Here is a 15,256-nt window from a genome sequence, read left to right as displayed (position 1 = left end):
GTCAATGATAGGGATATTTTGGGGATTAATCGCACTTTGTCCTCCACTTCCCGTCGTTAGTAGCCCAAAGTCGTCAAAACCCGACTCCGATAGCGACGGCGACAAGGTAACCTACAGAGAAGAAAGTTGTTAAATGTACACTCAATTTTGTAATGCATGCTGGTAGAATCGCCGGTAATCCTCCGACGAAAAGCCGGTGAAAAATTCGTCAGAAATGTCGGGAGGGGAGTACGGCGATCACAACATTTTGTTACGTTCTACTTCTTCGGCGTCGGAAGGCGATGTGGAGAGCCAGTCGTCTCCGAGGAGAACGAATACAAGAAGCATTAAGGATCTATTGAAGCGGTTAGATCGAGGATTTTCTGGTCGGCGATCATCGGATAGGGATCACCACCACTCCTCGTCGCCTTCGCCTTCTAATCGCCGCGGTGTTTCATCTACTGCGGATGAAATTCTAGGTGATAGTGCTCCGCCGGAATGGGCGATGTTGCTTGTTGGATGTCTCCTTGGCCTTGCTACTGGCCTTTGTGTTGCCGGGTTTAATCGAGGGGTTAGTTTCAGCTTATAGCTTGCATTTTCGTTAAAGCTTATTTTTGCTTCAATAACTGGACGAATTTAGCTAGATTTATTGCTTTTTGCCTATGTTGACAATTAGTTGTGTCATTTCTATTTCCTATCTCAATTTGCACATAATAGTGATTGATTATAAGATGCTTAGTGTGGAGATTTTGTTTACTTGGCTTCAGATAGATGTTGTCAGTTAATCACTTGATTTCATTACACCTAATCGTAAACTGAATTAGTGGCGACGAATACTCTATTCCAGTCCGTCTCAGTGCAATAGTACATGCATTTTATCTTCTAAAGCAAATTAGGGTTTGCTATCACTACCAATATCTGAAAATTGTGAATTGTGAAATTGGGAACAGCAAAATGCTGTTGCTTTATGAAATCTGCATGTTATATTATTCCTCTTATTTAGTTGTTTGTGTATCTCGCCTGGGGTTTCAGTGTTTCCAAAGTAGAGATCTTCAGTTAATGAGTAACGGCAGTTCCTGTGGTTTGCTTTCCTTTTTAGTATGGGGAATATGCATATTGAGGGTCTGCTTTTGTGACTTGCAAGCTTCTCTGACCATTTTTGTTGATTAAAGGTGTTGCATTTGGAGAGTTACTTGTACTGTATTTCTTATGTTGTTAACCAGTAGTCTTTGAACTGTAATTTTTTTATTGTATATTGGATGACACCGAGCATATTTGTTTAGGTACATGTAATACACGAGTGGGCATGGGCTGGTACTCCTTATGACGGTGCTGCTTGGCTTCGTTTGCAAAGGCTAGCTGATACTTGGCATCGGATACTTTTAATACCAGTTTTGGGTGGAGTCATTGTTGGCATGTTGCATGGTCTGGTTGGAATATTGGACCAAATAACAGAGTCTAGCTCTACTCAGGGACAAGGATTTGATTTGATTGCTGGAATCTTCCCTACAGTGAAGGCGACTCAAGCTGCTATAACTCTGGGCACTGGTTGTTCCTTGGGTCCTGAAGGCCCTAGTGTAGATATAGGGAAGTCATGTGCCTATGGATGTTCAATGATGATGGAAAACAACCGGGAAAGAAGAATAGCTCTCATTGCAGCTGGTGCAGCTGCTGGAATTTCTTCAGGTATGTTTTTTCTTATTAAGAAGTATCTGAACCAGGAAATATTCCTTATTCACTTCCAAAGTAATGCAGAGTATTAGGCCCTTAGCAAATTATATGTTTAGAAGTTTTTTAGTTCGTATGTACTTTCTGAGATGATATCTCTCAGAGGTATTCTAGAGACATTGACAAAGATGAGACATTGTTTGTTCAATCTCAAAACCATTATGAGTGGATGGTTTTGTGAATTTCTCTTGCAAGGAAGGTTTTTCGTGTGTTATAGCTTGTATGGATTATGAATTTAATGCATATTCTAGTGACGCTAAGAAGAGCACTCTCATGTTGTCCCATCTTTCTTCATTCCCAAAAGACTCTTTTTTCTCTTTCCCAAAAAATGAAACTGATGTTGTCAAAATAGGCAGTCTCCTTGGAGCCAAATTTCCGACAAGTCTTTTGAGCTGCAAGGTTCGATATGGGTCTCAATATCAAAGGAGTAGAAACTATTCCTCCTAGCTAATACGACTCTGTGTGGGTCCCACAGGCTATTATTTGCAACAACAACAACGACAACAACATACCCAGCGAAATTCAATTCCACAAGTGGGGTCTGGGGAGGAGTGTGTACACAGACCTCAACCTACCTTGGGAGGTAGAGAGGCCGTTTATCATTGCAGGGAGAAATATTTGGTTATTATTTTTGTCAATGTGTCAAATACGTAGTCGGATAGTCTTCTTTAGTGCACTTCTGATACGTGCATATCCATGGGTGCGTACTTGTCTGTGTGAATTGTGGCTTTGCACCTGTCTGGATCTTGCCTCAGCTGGTTGATGGATCTTTAGGTTTAACATTTTTTGATCTGCAGGTTTCAATGCAGCAGTAGCTGGCTCTTTCTTTGCGATTGAAACAGTTTTAAGACCACTCCGTGCTGAAAATTCACCCCCTTTTACAACTGCGATGATCATATTGGCTTCTGTTATATCATCAACTGTATCAAATGCAGTACTTGGGGAAAAACAGGCTTTCACAGTGCCCACGTATGATATGAAATCTGCTGCCGGTATTTGATCTAATTCTAATTTATTTTACATGGCTAAAACATTACTACTATAGTGCATGAGTATTTCCGTTGGTGTTGTTCTATTTATTTTTTCTATAGCAGACATGAGTCAATGACGAGGGGTATTTGCCCTTTCACAGTTTGGCTGCACTCAGCCAGTGTTCATGCTGCATTGTTGAATGAAATTCTTGTAATCAGGGAATTTTGCATATGCATTTCTGATATAGTTGTACCATTTCTCCTGAGAATGTTTCCCGGTGGTATTCATACTTGCTATTGTCATTCACATGCTAAATTTCGCTAAAAAAAGAATGGACAACATCAAATACACTTTTCTCGTCTCCTATATGTCTAAAGTAACATCTGAGTGTACTGTCTCGTCTCCATTGTAATAGGTCGTAACATAGAGTCAATTGCTATTCTAATTTTTGGCATGGATACCATGCCAACCTCTCACACCTCCTCATCGGGTCATCTGGGCATCTCCTTGTAACATGCTTGAACCATCTCTGTCTCACTTTCCTCAACTTGTCTACCCCAGAGGTCACTCCCACCTTCTCCCAGATATCTTCATTTTGAATCTTATATCTCCTAGTAAGCCAACACATCCACCTTAGCATTCTCAATTTCACAACTCTCATTTTTTGAACATGAGAGTTCTTAACCGGCCAACACTCCATCCCATACAACATAGTCGGCCTAATCACCACTTTGTAGAACTTACCTTTAAGTTTAGGTGGTACATTCTTATCACTTATCGGACAAGACTCTGGAGGTGAGCCTCTATTTCATCCCCCTCACACCAATACGATGTGTGACATTATTGTTGATCTCCCATTACCTTGCATTGAAGACCCAAGATACTTGAAATGACCCACGTATCAAGGGTCCCTTCCATGCCAACCTCACGTGTCTCATCACTGTACTTGCACTCCAAGTATTTGGTCTTGGTCCTACTCAACTTGAACCCTTTAGACTCCAGGGTTTGTCTCCAAACCTCCAGCCCAGGGTTAACTCCACCGCTATTCTCGTCAATCGGTACTATGCCATTTGCATAAAACAACAGACACTACGGCACCTCACCTTGGATATGGCGTGTCGTAAGATACATTAAGAGAGAATGTATAACGTGATGTCTGATTTAGATGACTGGGTATCATGTTACTTCATGCTTTACAGATTAAACTGTCTTGATTCTCACCCTATTTTTTTTATGGATTTCTTTCTGAATACTTGAGAATGCTTCCTTTTTGTAGAGCTTCCATTGTATCTGATACTGGGAATGCTGTGTGGAGTAGTAAGTGTTGTTTTCACTCGATTGGTGTCCTGGTTCACCAAGGGGTTTCAGTTCCTCAAGGAAAAGTTTGGACTTTCTGATGTTGTCTGCCCTGCTTTGGGGGGTTTAGGAGCTGGTGTAATAGCTCTGAGATATCCTGGAGTTCTCTATTGGGGTTTCACTAATGTTGATGAAATCCTACATACTGGGAAAACTGCATCTGCACCTGGAATTGGATGGCTAGCTCAATTAGTTGCTGCAAAAGTCATGGCCACTGCTTTGTGCAAAGGGTCTGGCCTTGTTGGTGGATTGTATGCACCAAGCTTAATGATAGGTGCTGCTGTAGGTGCTGTATTTGGAGGGTTAGCTGGGGAACTAATTAATTCAGCTATTCCAGGGAATGCTGCTATTGCCCAGCCACAGGCATATGCACTGGTCTGATATACTTTTACCTTCCCCAAACAATTATTACACTCCAATGCCGTTTAGGTGGTAAACTTTTCTAATGGATAAATTTAAACAATGCAGGTGGGGATGGCTGCTACACTAGCTTCAGTTTGCTCAGTGCCTTTGACGTCAGTGCTTTTATTGTTTGAGTTGACAAAAGATTATAGAATTTTGCTTCCTCTCATGGTTAGTCTTGCTGGACAAAAATTCACTAGTTCTAGTTGTTTTTCATGTGTGTTACTAAAAGCTCCCATGCTTGATTAAAACACCTATCTTTGTTATCTAATCTCCTACATTCTGAGTAACTCAAGTCCGTAACATAGTATCTCTTACTTTCTGAGTAACTCAAGTCTTCTTTGTGACAGATGGTTGTCATCCTAGGTTAACTTCATAATTTGAGTATGCAATGGACTTCCTTTAATTGTGTTGGCTAATTTTTGAGTTACTGTCATTCTGAAATCAAGGTTTCCCTTCTTTGCTACATGCCTGGTGTTTCTTTACCAGTTTATCTTAGGTAATCATTAAGTATATTCCTGACTTTTAACTGTGGCAGTATTGCGGTTTGCCTGTATTGAGCTTTAACTTAATTTTGAGCTGTGTGTGTGTTTGACCTCCAAATTTGGATTAAGTGTATCTTTTGGCTACTATCTGAACATTCTCCTGGGAAGTCTGTGCTGAAATCACCCTGAGGGAGAGTTTGTGTGGTCAGGTGGTAAATTTGATCTTGGTAACCTTTTTGGTTGGTTAATTTAATCTTTGTAACTTTTGGCCGTAAGATTATGCTAACACGTTGGACTGTTGTCCTCTCTACATTTGAGAGGTAAGAGGGCTAAACTCTAGGAAACTATGCTGCTATAATAAGGAGACCTTCTATTATATTAAATTACATTACACACATAACATTACATTATAGTGTACTACATTAAGACTAAACCTTTATCGGACATATACAAATCTGATTTGCATCTGTGTTTGCTAGTTAGATGATCGCATAGATGTTTTTTGCTATTGTAGGTTGCTGTTGAAATGATATATGGGGTAAAACTTGCACTTTAAATCATGCAATTGTTTTAAATGCTCTTTAATAGGGTGCTGTTGGGCTGGCAATATGGGTGCCTTCCGTTACTGACCAGCCAAATGAAACGGAGTCATCAGAAGCCAAGTTCGCATCGAAAGGTTACTCTTTTCTTTCACCAGCTGATGAAAAAAATGAAGGGAATGGTTTGAGGCAATCTGGTGAGAGAAATAACTTGGAACTAATGGTGGTTGGGAGTCATAACAGTCATGAATCATTTGATGAAGGTCTCATTTTAGAAGATCTAAAGGTACTATCTTTGTGTTGGCATCTAGAAAGTGGGAAAAGTTTGCATTTTATGGGATCTTGGTTTTCAATTTTTTGAACAAAACACCACCTGTTTTCTTTTAGGAGACTTATTTTGTGATTTAGGTACTTCAAGAATCTAATGTGTATTTCCTTCTATTAGGTTTCTCAGGCCATGTCAAATGATTATTTGAATGTCTCTCCGAGCCAAACTGTGAAAGAAGCATTAGAATGCATGCATGACGGCCGACAGAGTTGCGTTCTTGTGGTTGATGCTGAAGGTTACTTGGAAGGAATTTTAACATATGGTGACTTGAAAAGGAGTTTGTTTAAGAACCATGGGGATTCTTCCAACAAAGATTTATCAGTCACAGATGTATGTGCTTTAGATTGCCATCATGACAAATGTCTGTTAGTGTTCATTTCTTTTTCTCCCTGATTTTGTGTTCACTTTGCCATCTTTCTCTCCGGGAGTTTCAGTCCATGCACCTCCTTTCTTTTCTTACTTTAGTTATATGATTTACAGGCAAATACTTGTCTTGTGTCCTCTATTTGCACAAGAGGGATAAGCTATCGTGGCCAAGATTGTGGACTCCTAACTTGTTATCCTGATACGGATCTAGCAATTGCAAAGCAACTAATGGAGGCCAAAGGAATTAAACAATTGCCTGTGGTCAAGCGTGGTGGAGAATTCAGAAGAGAAAGAAAGCGCAGAGTTATTGCTCTTCTGCATTATGATTCAGTAGAGGAGACGATCAGGTTTTGCAGCTTCTCTATGTAATATCTCATATTATGCTTGTATGTTGCTCCGTTTTGCTCTGATCCAAGTTTTGAAGTGTTCCATATGTTTCTATGTGGTATGCAAGTCACAAGAGTAGGAAGTTCATTTTTTTATTTTGGTGGAGTAAAAAGAAAAGGTAAAAATGGATTTATGGTACTTGTTCTTCCATTAACTGTAGATCCTACTCTGTAGCTTTATTCAGAGGGAATTAAACTGCAAGACGTTTTGGAAATTGAGCAGAAATCTCTATGTTATGGGGGACTATAAATGAATGGAACTCGTAGAAGATGTGAACTTAAGTGATAGTTATAGGGTTCTTTTAATATTTGGCGCTAAACTACAGCTTGGTAAAATAGGTTTGAATGACAATACAGCTGTAGCTCGATTGAACACTCATATGGAGCTAAAGCCCAAGAGGTGAAACTGATCTTAGTCTTTGCCCGAGTTTGGTCGTGTTAGCTTGCTTCCAATACCACCTGTCATTTGCAAAAGAACATTATTATACAAAGAAAGTAAATAAAAAGGAGAGAAAATACGAAGACAGAAGTGACGCAATCAAGAAAATTAGGATGAATTATATTCTTTGGTATTAACAAAACTATGCAGGTGGAACTGAACTTTACAAGAGTTTTTCGAATCCTTGTAAGATGAACAAAATCATAGTTCGTTCTAAAATGTAAATTGGCTCCCTGCACAGCCTTTGTGCTGATGACTAATAGACTACTCATTTGTGGATTTTGAATTGTTTAGAAGTGCTTGGGTTTTGTATTGTCAGTGTGTTTTCTGAATGTAATTCATCCTACAGGCGTGAAGTGAGTCACCGGAAGTCGGTCTACCAGCAGAATGAAGAAGAAAAAGATAAGCAGATCATAACGAATGGGCATTAATAGCTCAAGGCACTGAATATCACCAGCAAGAAATTTGTGTTTGTTCTACTTTGGCATCAATCTGAGACTGGGAAGCAAAGAAATATACGATCTTAGTTGGACATCAGTAGGTAGTATCCAATTTACTGTATATTCTTCACTTAATTATGTGTGCAGAAGTTGAGGTTCCTTCCTGTTTGTTTCTGGAGCGGACATGCTGCTACAGAGCCCGAGCGTAATAGCATGAGTTTTCCTCAATAGTTTTGGTTGTACTTTATCGGAAAGGCAGTCGTCATTAGTGTAAATTTGACATTTGACATTTTGTACATGAAACATATACTTGGTAGATCAGGGTAATATCAAAATGTGAAATCGTCATGGATTAATATATATACACAAATTGAGAGACAACTAGTTGAAATTCTATTCATACGTCTCTTTTGATATGTTAAGATTACTTTTACTATTGGCTTTTTCCCTTTTTAACCATTTACCCCGGTTGTTGTTACAAGCCGGCAGATTAGAAGTCCGAATACGGGTTTGGTTAACTTTTGCTCTCAATTTGTATTGTAACAATTATTAAGTTTAGAATCCAATTGAAATCATTATTACAAAATTCAGAAGATTAAAATTATAGAAGCAGACCTAATGATGCTCTACGCCACCTAGTAGCAGCGAATTTAGTCATAACAACATTCGGCCATAAAACTCCTCTGTAAGACTTGTGCCGTAACTACTACAAAATGTGCAATTGTCGAACCTATCAGAAAGTTGGTACCTTTTCCTAAATGCTCAACTAATGTTGATGTAAGGCAAACTTTGATTACGAAACTTGTACAACTTACTATTTCTCTAAAATGTTAGAAACATCTCAAATAAAGAGCACAATGATTGATTGGTTAAAGTTATGTAGATATTAGCAATGTAGCGCTTGACAATGAACCTCAATATACAGTAAATTGCATATATACATATACCATTGATGTCCAACTAAAAATATAAATTACCTGTACTTTAAAATTCTCAGACTTAGAGATGAGAGCAGCAAAAGTTGCATACATATACCAACTGATGAAAACAGGGGTCGAAATTGGTATGGTACCTAGAAATATCAAACATAAATTTCTTGTTGAAACTTTTTTCTTTAATATAAGACCAAGGCCATCATGGTGCGGTTTAAGCAAAAGAACCAGTACATGGAGGACATAAAGCTTAGCCTCCAAAATATGATGAAGTAAGATAGGACATGGAACTTTTCCATGTTACAACCTGAAACTGTTGTCAGTATAGCAAGAAACTGAAGCACAGACACCAAATAAATGGCTGCTTATATGGTATTTAGAAGTTAAAACAAAGACAAAATATAGCTTCAAAAAGTTGTATTATAGGACTTTGTGTAGGAGGTATGCCCATTAAGTACCAAATCAGCATCTCTAACTTTCTTTTCTTTAGAGAAGACAAAAACTGTAAATTTACATCTGAGGTCCAAGCGGCAACCTGTTCATAAATTGCTGATAAACTGCTGAGCCATTGGCGAGGTTCAATCCAGGATCCGACATAGGTTCCACCTTTGGTTCTTCCTTTGGGAACATAAATCCCATATCATGCATGGGTCGCGGCTGTCCTAGGTATGGATGCATATGAAACTCCCCTGGCTTGTTTTGATTAGGATGAAATCCGGCCATTGCTAGACTGGATAGTCCGCCTTGCTGGTTCATTCCATAGCTAAATCCTGGGTTAGGTCCAAGCTGGGGCCTCCTTGACAGACCAAATGAGCCCAATGAAGGTTGCCTGTCAAACTGCGCCATAGCATTCTGAAGTTGAGCAGCCTCAGGCCTATGTAAATGGTTTTGAGCAGGCCCAGTAACTGAAGTTGGATGAGTGTTGGAGGCCCCTGAATTAACATGGCTACTGTTGCGAGCTGCAGGAACGTCGTGGTTGTGCTTCCCTTCATAGGTGGTAATCACTGACTTCAGGTCATGCGAGGCCCTCTCAACATGCTTCCTGACATTGCAGCCAGCACTTGTGCACTTGTAGTAACTCCTGCCAAAAGGGAAATCCATCATTTTTAGCAAACAACTTTACAAGTCAAAATTTGGGATTCTGGTGTCATAATTTTTTTTATCAATGTGACTAACCTCGGATTTGGATTCCCTTTAACAACCTTTTGCCCATACTTACGCCAGCGATATCCATCATCAAGGATGTCCACTTCGCTTGTAGTTTGAACCACAACTCTTGGCTCCCTGATAGCTCTAGTGGCACCAGTCATATCTGCAGAGTAGGTCTCGAGCTTCCTAGTAATATTAACCAAAGAGATAATAAAAAGTTAATTACTCAGGTAAATTTGATAGAATTATGGAAATCTCATTCATTAAGGCTAACGATGATATAGAAACCTTCTTTTAGACTCGGACTCATCTCCTTCACCATCATAACCTTGTGATACGCTGCCATGAGTTCCACGATCATCTTCATCTTCATCATTTGAAAAAGTTGACGACACATCTACTGCATCACCTGATTCCAACCGAGTGTTATTCTGAGCAGAGAAAGGGGCAGATCTGTTGCAGTACTCGGAGCCCAAGTTCGCTGATGATGTTGCATCAAGATTGTTGTTCCTCCAATCAAAACCTCCTCCAGCACCAGGTGCTTTCTGGAAGTTTGCCTGACCCAGATCACCATTAACACCACTTGCACCTTGTTCTGCACCGTCCAGCTGTAGGTCACCAAGTGAATTTGTGGATCCAAGGGCTGATCTACGGTTAGGTGGGGGTTTTGGGTGATTGTGGGCTCCCTTGTATATAATCTCAGTAATATGACCCTCTGGAGATCGCTCCACTTTCTTCTTGACTGGACAGTTTGGATGTGTGCACTTATAATAACTTCGGGGGTACTCGCTCCCCTTAACTTGTTTCTGCCCATATTTTCGCCAATTATAACCATCTTCAGCTGGGGCACCAGCAACATTTGGATCTCCACCTCCTCTTTGATCAATGTCCTCATCTTGCGGTTCATCGAGAGGTGGAGAATGGTCCACAGCACTACCAACTGTCTGAAAAGTCCTAGACTCTAGGGTAACATTATTACCCATGACATCCTTCTCAGCAGAAAATCTAGGGAAATCAGATGATTGCTGAAGTGTTCCACTCTGAGTCGGGTTTTGTGTAGCTTCCACACGGTGAGATACAAGCGAGTTCTGGGAATGAACTGAAACTTCAATGTTTGGAAATCCTTGCTGAGAAAAATTGGACGGGTTCACCTGCAACCAAGACTAACAAACAAGCTCAGAGATTGGAAACAAACAGAATATCTGTGCAGAGTGCATTCGAGAGATTGAGAGTGATTACTCTGCTGGTCGTGCCAGGAAAAAGAGATGGAGCAGTCTCTGGAACTGGCTTGAAAGAAAAGGACGATGAATTGATACTCTCTAAAGCATTATCTTTCCTCTTATCTGTATCCTCCATCATCAATGCCGAGTTTCTATTCTCAATGCCTGAGGAAAATAGAAATTTTCCAGTTGTTGGGGATGGTTGCACCTGCAAGACATTGATAGAAAATTTTACATGAAAGAGAACCTTGAAGAAGAATACTTCAGTTTCAGAACAATGGGAGTTCACACAGATGTACAAGCGCCCAAAAGAAGTGACCTTTGCATTAGACCAAAGCCAAAATGATTCAAGCAAATTGTGCCTCTAAATGATACTCACTCCGTTTCAATTTTCTTGTTTGGTTTGCACTTGACACGAAATTGAAGTAAAGAATATTTTTGAATCCTGTGGTCTTAAATTAAAGATATGTAGAATGAACCAAAATGTTCTTTAAGCTTGTGGACTTAAGCATACCACGTGGAAAGTTAGAATTAAAGAGTTACCAAAAATGGGAAGGGACATTCTTTTTTAAATGGACTAAAAAGGAAAGTAAGACAAACAAATTGTGACGGAGGGAGTATACATATCAGAAACAAGATCTTGCAAGATTAACATCTTAACAATATAACAGTTGTCCTATATAAGGAACTACAGACCTTGAAGCTCTTTACTGGGTTCTGAAAACTCCAATTAGAAGATTAAATTAATAGTATAAACCAATATATGGACCATGATGTGAAATTAGGACTCACAACTTCTTAAAACTCTGACAATTGGTTTTGCTTTGGTATAATATAAAGCAAGGGGAAGATGGACGGATGACAAGTTGCAGGTGAACTTTGCAAAGCAAGCAAACTTGAGGTAAGATACCGCAGGTTAAAAATTTATTTTATGATGTTTATGCTACAAACTCAGAAGATGAAACCCTTCATTCAGTAAATGCAGAAAAGAATTGCATGGAGTTTGATAAAATGCAAGAATTCAGACCCAGTAAAAGAGAATGCTCGTGACTGTAAAGTTACCTATTTCAAAAAAAGAAAGCTCGTGACTGTGACACACCATAAAAAGACTCGTGAATAAGTACAAGCATCTGAATTTTATTTATGAGCTAGTGTTTTCTAAAAAGAACATGATAACTACTTGCAACAAAGAGCAATCTAAGCAAGTAAACCTATATCCTTCTACAGCTTTATATATTACTCCCTCCGTTTCAATTTGTTTGTTCCTTTTTAGTCCGTATCAAAAAGAATATTTCTTCCCTTTGTTGGCAACTCTTTAATTCTAACTTCCCACATGACATGTTAAGATTAAAGGAAAGTTTGGTATATTCTACATATCTTAGATTCAAAAGTAGTCTTTACTTTCTTAAACTATGTCAAAGACAAACAATCATGGACTCTTGCTCAAAAATCAAAGAAGTTGGTTCGGTAGAACTATTAAAATAGATACAAATATTTGTCTTCACTTGATCCATCCAGTATATCACCCAAGAACAACTCTAATCATAGTCACAACTCCTCTTCTCACTTTGCAGAATTGATAGCCTATTATTATTTAAACTTGTGTATTATATCCCTTTCATTTGTTGTTGGCGTGCTTTTTAAACTTCCACCATTATAACATAGTTCAGAAATAACCAATAATAAGCAACCTAAATCTGGGAAATCAATTATGCGGTGGAGGCAAAGGGTATACACAAGGTGTATTCATACCAGTGAATTGGAGAGAAAAACAGGAGACTCTAGCAGGGTTGTTGGACTAAGACCAGGAGGAATAGTTAAATAAGGAGAGCGAACTCCTTGATTCTGCATCAGATCAGCAGGTCTAAGGCTCTCCGTGTTCAGCTTCGGGGCATTAAATCCAGCTCTAGCTGCTATTCTTTCCAAGAGTCCTCCTCCGCGAGAGCTCATTTTCTGGTCAGACAGTGCACTAAATTTCACCGGTTGTGGTTCACTGATTGCAGCTTGTGCTCCATCATTTCTATCTGAATTGCCAACATGTTCTTGAGGACCAGAAGCTAGGTTTCCACTAGTTTCATTGGTGCCTTCAAAAGATGATCTTGACCCAACATCATCACCTAGCAGTGAAGAGAAAAATGTTCTTGGACTTGGACTTGGAGGCATCCAATCTCCCATAATGGCAACATGATCATCAAATCCACCCATCAATTGTTGACACTAGTAGCATGAGCAACTCAAAGGCCAAATTAACTGCAATGAGGAGTAGCATGAAATGAATATAAAGCCACAAAGATTCTAAACCACACCAATATTTAAAACAACTATTTCATGAGTGCTTCTTAACAATGTCAAAGGAGGAATGATACTCGAGGCATTAACACTACTTCCACCATAAGACACTTAGCTGTCCACTCATAATCATTTAACGTAACTTACTCTTTTCTAATTTTCAAGAGATAGCAAATACTCCAGAACAACAAGGTGAGGCATTGAACCCTCACCTTGTTATTCTCTCAGATATAACAAAGCAAAGATCTCCAAATCAGCCTCTCCATTAATCAATTTTCCTTCTATATCCACCAGACACACGAATGACTCTCGGATTACCATTTTTATTTTCAAATTGGGGGTAGGGGAAGGGATTACAAGGTGAGGCATCCAACCCTCACCAACAAGATAAAAGCTCGAGTAGCCAACCAACTAACCGAGCTACTAAGATTCCCCTCATATTATCATCAAATCAAGGAATCATAATACAACAGCATAAAAGTCCACACATATATACCCCTCCATCATTTTTCCTTTTGTTATCAAAAAAGCCCATCAAAGGAAAACAAAACAGCCACAAATTAATTACATTCCACAAAAGCATAATTTTGATCTAGGGCAGCTGTAAAAACATGCCATTGCTGCAAAAAAAAAAAACTTACTTCTCCTGCCTGTAACTGATTATAGAAGGTAAAGATTGAAACTTTACTAAATCTTGAAGCACATCAGGATCTAACAAATAAGGAAAACAACAAAAAGGGAAAGAAGAAATCATTTCCAGGCAAAAGGGGTCATCAAAAATACCCAAAACAAAGAAACCACATAGATAAAAATCTCAGGAGAATAAATCAATCATTAGAAAGTGATGATCAAAGAATAACAAGGAAAAAAAAAAGGTACCTGAACAACCATAAAAAAGACAGTCAAAAAAAAGAATGATAAGATTGAAGAAAGATAGACCCTTTGGCCTGACCTTAACACAGATTAGTCTCACCTTAGAATTTTTTTTCTTTTTCCAACTCCACCCAAAGACTTTCTTCCAAGAAACAAATGGGAAAAAGCAAAAGCAATCCTTTCTCTTTCTCTCTCTGTAGAAAAAGAGCTAGATTGGGCACAAGATTATGATTGATTAGGCAAAAGAAAAATAATTATAGGAATATATGAATAAAAATTGGAGTGGGGTTTGTTTGTATGTTATGGTGGACCTCTAAATGTTTTGGAATCTTTTGAAAGAGAGAACAATGAAATTGAGGATATTTATGAGACTTTTAACACACATTTTTGTATTTTTTTTTTCAGTAACCATTCTGTTCGGATTAATTTTTACGCAGCTCAACTAATTTCAGAAGATAATTATTTGAGATCTCATGGTGTTCAATCCATATCATTGACCACTAAGATATAGTAACGTGCAAAACATACAATTTTGAATTTGCTATTTTTACTTATTTCGAGTGTTACAATTTATTTTTCTTCTTAGTTCATTTAAGAAAAATGTCTTCTTTTCTTTTGTCAACATTATAATTTTAAATTTTTACATTGAATATTTAAGGCTAAAATATTAAAAGATAATACACACCACTTTGAATTTTCTATCTTTACCTACTTCGTACGTTACAATTTATTTTTCTTCTTAGTTCATTTAAGAAAATTGTCTTCTTTTCTTTTGTCAATATTATAATTTTAATTTTTTACGTTGTATGTTTAAGACAAAAATATTTAAAAATATTTTGATACATTTCATGTATCTTTATCTTTAGTTTAAAATTTATAAGAATAAAAAATCTTCGAATCAAAATCAGAAAAATAAATTAAATGAAAGATATTTTATATTCATTTCAATATTTTTTTTCTTGAAAATTATTTGATGGGCCGGGCTAGAGGGAAAAACCGGGTCTCGAAATGTTATCCAAGTTTGACCAGCCAATAATAGAAAGCCACGTGGAAGAGTAGTTTGACTGTGGAGCTAATTTTGGGGAATAACATGTTACGATAAAAAGGGACAAATGGCCAAACAATAGTAATTGCACCTAATTTTTATTTGCTTTTTGGCAACAATAGATTTTAATGCACTTTTTATTTTCAGTGAAATCATTAATTATTAGAGTTTGATATAAATATAAGAATAAATAAAACTCTCTTCCTTTAAAAAGCTAATTTGAGAACTATGATTATGAGGAAGTAAAATATTTTTAGCAAGTACAAGCTAAGCTAGTGTTACTAATAATGTTATGCTCTGATATATATATATATATATATATATATAT

General features: G+C 38.0%; 2 protein-coding genes across 8 annotated transcripts; one reads left to right on the top strand and one right to left on the bottom strand.

Moving 5' to 3' along the window:
- The first annotated feature begins 214 nt into the window (after positions 1-214).
- On the top strand, positions 215-7,836 carry LOC102591882 (chloride channel protein CLC-f-like). Its single transcript, XM_006346010.2, has 9 exons — positions 215-550; positions 1,263-1,665; positions 2,505-2,699; positions 3,956-4,410; positions 4,504-4,608; positions 5,511-5,747; positions 5,907-6,119; positions 6,270-6,502; positions 7,330-7,836. Exons 1-9 carry the CDS (start codon positions 215-217, stop codon positions 7,409-7,411), a joined length of 2,259 nt encoding a protein of 752 aa, XP_006346072.1. The 3' UTR covers positions 7,412-7,836.
- An 852-nt stretch (positions 7,837-8,688) lies between these two features.
- LOC102590856 (probable WRKY transcription factor 2) lies at positions 8,689-14,124 on the bottom strand. 7 transcript variants are annotated; one of them, XM_015308142.1, is made up of 6 exons: positions 13,963-14,124; positions 12,474-12,971; positions 10,741-10,929; positions 9,790-10,664; positions 9,529-9,687; positions 8,689-9,433 (listed from the first exon to the last, which is right to left on the bottom strand). In XM_015308142.1, exons 2-6 carry the CDS (start codon positions 12,924-12,926, stop codon positions 8,863-8,865), a joined length of 2,247 nt encoding a protein of 748 aa, XP_015163628.1. In that variant the 5' UTR covers positions 12,927-12,971; positions 13,963-14,124; the 3' UTR covers positions 8,689-8,862.
- Positions 14,125-15,256: the final 1,132 nt, after the last annotated feature.

This window comes from Solanum tuberosum, unplaced genomic scaffold, assembly GCF_000226075.1.
Source record: "Solanum tuberosum cultivar DM 1-3 516 R44 unplaced genomic scaffold, SolTub_3.0 scf00076, whole genome shotgun sequence".
Taxonomy (NCBI): domain Eukaryota; kingdom Viridiplantae; phylum Streptophyta; class Magnoliopsida; order Solanales; family Solanaceae; genus Solanum; species Solanum tuberosum.
Note: the sequence above shows the minus strand (reverse complement) of the source record. Positions and strands in the feature narration are given on the sequence as shown.

What these genes read in the sequence shown, in the direction of transcription:
- LOC102591882 (XM_006346010.2), top strand. Translation starts at nt 215, where the DNA reads ATGTCGGGAGGGGAGTACGGCGATCACAACATTTTGTTACGTTCTACT. An exon ending in AGCTGCTGGAATTTCTTCAG is followed by an intron (nt 1,666 to 2,504) that starts GTATGTTTTTTC and finishes TTTGATCTGCAG; the next exon opens with GTTTCAATGCAGCAGTAGCT. An exon ending in TCAGTAGAGGAGACGATCAG is followed by an intron (nt 6,503 to 7,329) that starts GTTTTGCAGCTT and finishes TTCATCCTACAG; the next exon opens with GCGTGAAGTGAGTCACCGGA.
- LOC102590856 (XM_015308142.1), bottom strand. Translation starts at nt 12,926, where the DNA reads ATGGGTGGATTTGATGATCATGTTGCCATTATGGGAGATTGGATGCCT. An exon ending in TTCCTGGCACGACCAGCAGA is followed by an intron (nt 10,665 to 10,740) that starts GTAATCACTCTC and finishes CTTGTTTGTTAG; the next exon opens with TCTTGGTTGCAGGTGAACCC. An exon ending in GAGTCCGAGTCTAAAAGAAG is followed by an intron (nt 9,688 to 9,789) that starts GTTTCTATATCA and finishes TAATATTACTAG; the next exon opens with GAAGCTCGAGACCTACTCTG.